At 37.6% G+C, this 8,295-nt stretch overlaps 1 protein-coding gene across 1 annotated transcript in view; it reads left to right on the top strand.

The window, feature by feature from the left end:
* The first annotated feature begins 379 nt into the window (after positions 1–379).
* MANBA (mannosidase beta) overlaps positions 380–8,295 on the top strand; it is an 894,686-nt gene continuing 886,770 nt past the window's right edge. The window contains exon 1 of the mRNA XM_044061058.1: positions 380–1,029. Within this exon, the coding sequence (XP_043916993.1) occupies positions 841–1,029 (189 nt within the window). The 5' untranslated portion in view covers positions 380–840. The remainder of the gene's footprint in view (positions 1,030–8,295) is intronic.

Here is an 8,295-nt window from a genome sequence, read left to right as displayed (position 1 = left end):
TTGAGCCTTAATAATACCCCATCTGCCTCTCAAAGCCTAAAATAATGGAGACAAAGGCCCAAAAATAGGGACATATTTTAAAAATTGCTCTTATAAACTCAGAAAGTTGCTAGAATAACAGCTGTTGTGTTAGCATGCATTTTTATAAGGATATAAAAAGCAAAACTCATTGTGTGTCATTAATTAGTGAATTCAAACCACAGTGATTTGTCAGAAAACCACAAATTTTATTAGGAACTGACCAAGAATAGGAGGCAAAAATCTGGGCAGTCTGCGAAATTCTAGACAGTTGATAAGTATGGCCCTAGGCCTCCAGCAATAAGAGGTTGGTTGATTTGCCTATTTCGACTGTTATTCTGTCGTTACAAGAACAGCAGACGTCGTGGTACATAAAGACTTGCAGCTATCCTCCTACAACTCATTCCAGTTAACAAGCCATCGATCGAAGATAAACTGTAAGAATGGGAGCCATAAGCAGAGAGGGACCTCAGTATTTTAAGCACACCACTAAACAGCAGTGAGACGTACCTCAGTTTTCATGGTGGACCTACCGTTGCCCACCTGACGGATGCAACTTTAAACACTTTCTTCAGAAGATTAGCGTACAAAAGCTTGTTTCAGGAGGTGGAAAACAAATCATATGACTTACGTCATGTGATTGAGGAAGTGAAACATATCGGCATTCGGCAAAGTTATAGAGCGGCACTTGGAGTGAAATATTTTATACAGCTTTGATATTGTTTTCATTTTCACGAACAGACTAAAACTGTAAGGCACTGTGTGCAGCGTATATTTCTAGATTTCCTTTTATGTTCTTATTTTGCCCAGGAGCTTAGTATAATGTGGTGTTTTGTAATTTCGCTGTTGGTTGGTGTATTGCTTGTCATCAGAATATCACAGTGTGTAGGACCACAGATGTATGGGTTAGAAGGCGACTGGCGGATTAAAAACTTTAATGGTTCTATCAGTCTGCAAGGCAAGGTACCTGGCTGTGTTCATTTTGCTCTGTTTCAACAAGGTGTGATAAAGGTATGTTATTTTATTTACCAGATTCTTACTACAGCCTTAGGCTTCTACACTTGGTGTAGTATTGTAAACGTTGCTCTCTGATATTATCATGTAATGGCTTTTGAGATAACTGAATGCACCCTAGAAAACGGTCGTCGTTTTGGGAAGAAGGGGGTTCACACCACGAACAGACTCCAGAGGCATGCTTTTTTGTTTGTTTAATTGTATATATTAATGGTCTATTTTATATATTAATTATTAACCAGGTAAAGCCCTACCATACGATGGTGCCTATTTTCAAACAGACGGGGCAAAAACAGTGGTCTTTTTAAGCGATTGCTTCCCGTTACAGCATGCATACATGGAGAGAGAGGAAATTAAACCCTAGACTTGAGAGTTAATATACACTTAATACTCCTGAAGTCTTACAGTGGGTGGCTGCGTGTGTGACTGTTATAAATCCACTTATTTATTCCAAACAGTAGGCATTATTGTCCTAGTTGCAATGTCATAACAGGTTATGAGCTGCTTTGTACTGAAAGCAAATGAGCATGAGTTACCATAATGCCATCTAATAGACTAGGATCAAGGGACTCACTTTTAAGGAATGACCTTGGGGCACTCTTGGACGTTAGATGACTTGCTTATGCTTAAATTATCAAATTTGTATTTATGAGGTGAAGCGTTCAAACATCTCATAACCTTACTGCCATATAGGTTCATAGGTTGGTACTAGGCTAGCGACCTCAGGGCCTATACAAGCCTAGCCATAACAATTCCCTGGCTATTTCTTCCCACAATATTTACTTCTCTGGACCCCTGTCTAGCAGGGCGACTGATGTGATCCCCGTGGTGAATTTTCTATCTCCCATCCAATCGTCAAGGTTCCTTTTGAAGAGGGCCAAAGAGGTGCTCTGCTTGACATGTATGGGCAGTCTATTCCAGAGTCTGGGAAGTCTCTGGGTCAGGAACCTATCCCTCCAGCATGTTTTGTTCATTGTGATGACAAGGTTTAGATCCCTGGAGCGTGTGGCTCTGAGGGATTGGGATTTCTTTAAGTGTAGCATGTCCAACAGCTCTGGGTTTGACATGGCCTTGTATGTTAAGCACAGATCGACATGTGACATAGTAGAGCTGGAGTTTTTTTAGATGGTCAGCATAGGGCATCTGCTTTAGGCCTGTGATTCTTTTAGTGAGGTATTTCTGCGGCCTTCCCCAAACTGTTGGAGGTGAGTCAGATAAGATTCTTGATATCATAATGAACCTAATTAACAGTGATGTGTTCTATGGCTGTGCAGGTAAGATTTGGTAGGTTAATGGGTCTGTAATTCCTGGGATCTAAGGTGGGACAACACTTGTGGAGTGACATCACAAGAGCTGTGCACCACTTCTTTGCAACAAAGCTATTTGATAGGCTCTGGTTGAAGAGTTTGAGGGATGGGTTTGCCATTTCTTGCTTAGCGCCATTAATTAGGCAACTTGGTCAAGTCTCAATGGATGTGGTATTCTTCATTTTGAAGAGTACCTTCAGTATGTGCCCTTTTATGATGATTGGTGACATGATTCCTTCATGAATTGATGGATTTGGAATAGTTGTCTTAGGGTTGAAGTTGTCATTAAATTTATTAGTCCGTATGTTAATGAAATCCACTGGATCTGAGTCTTTGCTACCATTATGAATAAGCCTATGGCAATGTTCGGTGATACTTATTTTTGTTAAATAACTGAATAAGGATTTGTGGTTGTCTTTGGCTTCTGTGGCTAGACTGAGTCCATGGGGTGTTTTTGTTTTTCTTGTCCATTTTTAGCGTCTTGTCTAGCTGTTTGAAGTATTCCTTAGTTTTGTGATTGTACGTTCTGCTGTATAATTTTAAGAGTTTCTTTAAGTAGTTTATTAATGCTACAGGATCACCACACATCAGGTTTTTGTTAAACCTCTCCACTGGCTTGGATTTGGTTGATACTGCCAATTTTAAACGTTTGTCAAGTTGCAAGTAGGGGTAACACTGCTGTACTCTAATTTAGAGACTTCATAGAATTTTAGGAGGTTTGTACATTTGTCCTAGAGTTCTGCGATATCTCAAACTGTCATTTTGGAGGTTTGTGTGTGTGTGTGTGTGTGTGTGTGTGTGTGATGTGTGTGTGTGTGTGTGTGTGTGTGTGTGTGTGTGATGTCGGCATATGTTTGAGTTTTTTTTTTTCTTTAAATATGATTAATGTGATTGAAGCCAAGTAATGGTGATTAGCTATAATACTAAATGGTTGAAGCCCATAAAATGGGGATACATATGTTTATCTGTATAGATACAGAGTACAGCTATTTTATTTGTCACATCCATTTATCAGTGCACATTGTTAGTGTAAATGTTCAGGCAGAAAAAAAGTAATACTCCACACCATCAAAAACTTTTAATAAAACGACAAAGCTTTCAGATACAAACTATCCTTCTTCAGTGTCTTACGTAAAACAGCCATAAAAGCAGCATTTTTAAATACCATTCAAACACACCACATGACACAGCAGCCTATCAACAAGAGCAATTAGACTTTTAAAAGCATAGTCGTAGTCGAAAGCATATACATATATAATACATAGTCACTTTTGATTTATTTTTGTTTAAATTTCAGAACAGGTTTCAAAGTGACAAGTTTATTAAGACCTGGATGCTTGCCTGCTTCCAGATGAATAATCCACTCATATTCTTTCATATCTGCACTATTTAAGTCCCCCCGTCTAACATTTGGATGTACTAAAGCTAAACTGATGCGTATCATCAGTTTCACTAATGTGCTATAGCCAAAGAGTTGGTTAATACTCTTCTCCGAATCTCAGACTTGTGTTCTATTATCCTGTCTTTTAGCCTTCTAGTTGATTTCCCGACATAGAAACCCAAGAATTTGTTACATGTAGCAAGATATATAATATATGGTGTATTACATGTTGCACTACAGCAGAAAACAAACTTTTTACCATTCACAGGATGTATAAAGTTTATATTTGAACAACAATTATAGCATGGGAAGGTACCCTTTTTGTTAAAGACAGGTGTGTTACTATTTGAAGAAAAATCTTTATAACATAGTAACTTCTTTAAGTTACTACAATTACTACGAAGTAAACCTAGGTCTATCAGGAAGCCAATTCTCATGACCCGGAAAAGCCTTCAGGATATCCCAATTCCTGCTAATAACATCCTCCACTATTTTACTAGCTCTACTATAGGTCATAAGATATCTTAAGGGTTTGGAAGAACTTACACCTGGCCCATCAGAGACGCCATCAATCTGGATAGAAAAGCAAAGTATGGCCTTCGAGCTCCTTAACTCTAAGACATCCCTTCTAGCCACTTCTGTCTCATCTATACCATAACCTCTTTCAAGAAAATTATTGGTCATTTCCTGCATCTGAGCATGGCAGACTTCAGGATGGGTTTTTAACCTACTAGCTCGCAGATACTGACTTTTAAGGACACTCGCATGCATGCTCTTCTTATGTAGATATTTATTAACCTGTACATCTTTTTTATATATGCTTGTCTCTAAACCAAACCCTATTATTTGTAATTTGACATCCAAAAAGTTCAAGGATTCCTCAGAAAAAGACATTTCAAATTTAAGAAATTCTAGAGTACAATTTAGATATTCATAGAATCTATGTAGTTCTGCAACAGTGCCATGCCAAGTCAAAAAAATATCGTCCACAAAACATTTGTAGAACGATATCTTAGATGCATGCATATTGGCATCTCCATATAGGTAAAGGTTCTCCCATTTAACCAATGTTAAATTTGCATACGTATTTGCAACAGCAGTGCCCATAGCTGTTCCAGATATCTGGTGATAAACCTGCTTATTAAACGTAAAGATGATATTCTCCAGAACCAGATCTAAAAGTTTACATATAGTTTCACTGTTTCTAGAAGGAAGGTGTCCATATTCCTGTAAAGTCTCCCTAATGCATTCAGTCCTATAACCATTCGGAATAACAGTAAAAAGGGACTTTATATCCAATGTCGCCAGAACCAAATGGTCATGGGCCCAGCTGTTGTACCAAGTATTAAACTGTGTTAAAAAAATCTCCTGTATCCTTAATGTAACTCTGTACATACTTCAAGTAATTCTTCAAAACATCCTGTAGATATACTGATATGGGTTCAGTCATCCACCCCCTCCCTAATACTATTGTCTCATGTGGGGGGGGGGTTCCAGGGATTTGTGGATTTTAGGTAATCCATAGAGTACAGGCATAGTTGGCATGGTGCACTTAAAAAATGGAAGATATCAATACTTATGTCTCCCATCACTTGCAGATTATATACACACATATTTATCTTGCTAATCATAACATCTATTTCTTTACCATTAATAGGTTTAAAAGTCTGTTCATCTGATAATAGCTCAGCCTTAGATAGCAAATACTTCTCCACATCCATTACCACAACGGCACCCCCTTTGTCAGCTTCCTTAATAATTATCCGAGTATTATTTTGTAAGGAATTCAGCGCTTTAATTTCTTCAGATGTCAAATTATATATTCTCGCAAAGTGTTTTTTTTTTTTTTTTTTTGTAAAGATTGCAAATCTCCTTTTCACAAATACTATTAAAAGCACTAATAACAGGGTCACTAACTAGAATAATAGTGCTACTGCATTTTAAATGATTACCCACAGTACTATTATTTCCTTACGTTCAAGCCCCTTGAAAATAGACTTAAATCAGATCATCAGTGCCTGCTGGGACAAACTTAGTCCCACGTGCCAATAGAGACATCTCTGCCTCAGCCTATAATTAGAAAGGTTAACAACCATAGGGTGAATCAAGGAACTCTCCTTAGGGGTTCCATCATCCAGAGCCACTCTAGCATCATTCTGGCAGTTAAGTCTCCATAGAGTATACAGAACATCCATTAAATGGAGCAGAAGCATCCACATGTCACATTTACATCACTACTAACAGATGTTCCCATATTCAGAAGGTTCCCCGTCAATACTGGACCCTCGAATAAAGCAGAAGTCATTATTTCATCATAAGTTAACCCAGATCGATCAGCCACCTGACCAGTAAACTGCTCAACAAGGCCATTAGCAGGAGCATTTACCTGGTGTACATTATTACCCCTTATATTTAGAGGAATTTTCTAAGGGCCCCATGTTCTCATATAATGAATCACAGCCCCTTAAAATATTAGCATCATATGGTTGATTAGATCTACTTCCATCAGTGCCAACAAAAGAACCTTCCAGATGGTGATTATCAAAAGTACAACTACTTAAAGAAGAAATTCCATCATGGTTGCAACCCATTATACAAACCAATGGCTTAACTTGTACACATTGATTATTAACTGGTAAATCCCTACTTATTTGATTTTCAACCACAGTATTGTTCATACAGGAGTTATTATTCATACTCTATGAATTTCTCATTGCATTACTCAACATAGGGTTCCTTGAGCTAACTAATGTTCCTGTTCGTTCACATACCCCATCTCCACCAAACATTGTTGTAGTAGAGTGGTTACTAAACTGTACATATATATCCTGATCATTAATAACAGAAGTAGATCCTTCAAACATTAATAAATTCCGCTTCAAATTTAGAGGGGTCATATTCGGAAGTAAATTGCATACAGTATTTTGCGGGTCTCTATCATCTCGTAATATTTCATGGCAAAAATCATTCATCCCTCTATCAGGAGCACCGTCAACGGACTCAATAGTAGCTCCTAAGGTAAACAAGCATTCCGCTCAGAATTCAAAACATTTAAATTAAAAAAATTTCGATCAGAATTCAAAACATTTGTGCTTAAAGATGAATTGCATAAACAATTCTGTTAGCCCTGACCATTCAGTAAGACTTCATTAGAACTGTCATTCATATCGGCATCAAAAACACATTCTAAAGGCTCAGTATAAGTTTCTAAATTAGTACAAACATTATAAACATCGGTTCTAGCTGCATTCACATCTTGTAAAGGGAGTTCAGCATTGCTAATTGGACTATTCAAAACATTATCATGTGGAACTTTTTCCGTTCTTTCATACAACTGTAATATGCATTGTAAATATGATTTTTTTTTGTTTGTTTCCTTATTTGTTATCTTGTTAATTTCATTGTTCTATCTTGGAGTTTATCTCCCCCGGGCCTCTACTGAAAATGGACATGTATCCAGTTAGACTAGCCCGGTCAACAAATGTAAAATAAAATAAATGTAAAATAAATAAATAATTACCACTAAATACATCTAAATAAATTAAAAAGTGCTTACAGTTCAAATGTGCATTAATATTCAGCTCCAATAAGGAAAAACAGTCAGTAGATAGATGGAGATGATACTCCGCCAACATTCCTGAAGCTTTTGGATTAAGTACAGTCTTACTATGAATTTTCATTGCTTTAAAGTTCGGCTTCTCGTTATAGGGCCATTTCTTGTTCTCCCTCTCGACCTCTAATGTTGCTTGGATGCATCATGTCTTCGAATTACCAGCTTCTCTGGTAACTGCATATTTACACCCTGGTTTGTCCCTAAAAAAACTTTTTTCTGCTGGCTTTCTCTTTCCTTCATTGCAAGTAGATGCACCTCTAACCCAGATCTCGCCTGAGGCTCATTCAAACGAGAGGATGTTGTAGGCAGGTCCATGGCCTCCATGCTTACTTCAGATTGGTCATCTAAAGGCAAGGGCTCATACTCCACTTGCTGCGACTCTGCAATTGGTTGGAACTCATCTAGCTCATACATAGAGCCCTGAGATGTCTTCTGAGATGAATTAAACTTGTTCTTTCTTTGATTAACAGAACTCTTTGGCCAGGAAAAAATATGGCTGGTATTAAAATCATTAATGTCACGCCAAAGCTTTTTCTTTTTAGTAGTTTCAAGTTGTTTATCAAACACATCCAGTCTCCCCATCATGGCATCAAACAGAGAGACATTATTGCTAAAGGCTGCTGATTCTACCAGCCGTTTCTGTAGGGCATTGATTTCCATACATATTAATTCATGAGGGACAGATAATCCAAACTCAGTCTTATATTCAACTCCTGCCACGTTTTTAGTAGCTGAGGATGAGTATTGCCATAAGAGGGCATATTTAAAACTCTTAGCCTTCGAGGTACTATACCTAAATTCAGATATGCATTAAAATTAAAACGCTGCCATTGCAGTTTTTTAAAGCTTTTCACTTTATGCTCTAATGTTTGAATCATAGTGCAAACGTCATTCCTCTCAGGCCTTAATTCTGCAGAACTTTCTTCTTTATTGGTCATAAGACCAGTCTGTTCCAGCAGTGG

The sequence above is a fragment of the Protopterus annectens genome, chromosome 2.part0 (assembly GCF_019279795.1).
Source record: "Protopterus annectens isolate FY-2018-M chromosome 2.part0, PAN1.0, whole genome shotgun sequence".
NCBI classification, from domain to species: domain Eukaryota; kingdom Metazoa; phylum Chordata; order Ceratodontiformes; family Protopteridae; genus Protopterus; species Protopterus annectens.
The sequence above is the reverse complement of the archived record's forward strand: the minus strand, read 5'-3'. Positions and strand labels throughout refer to the sequence as shown.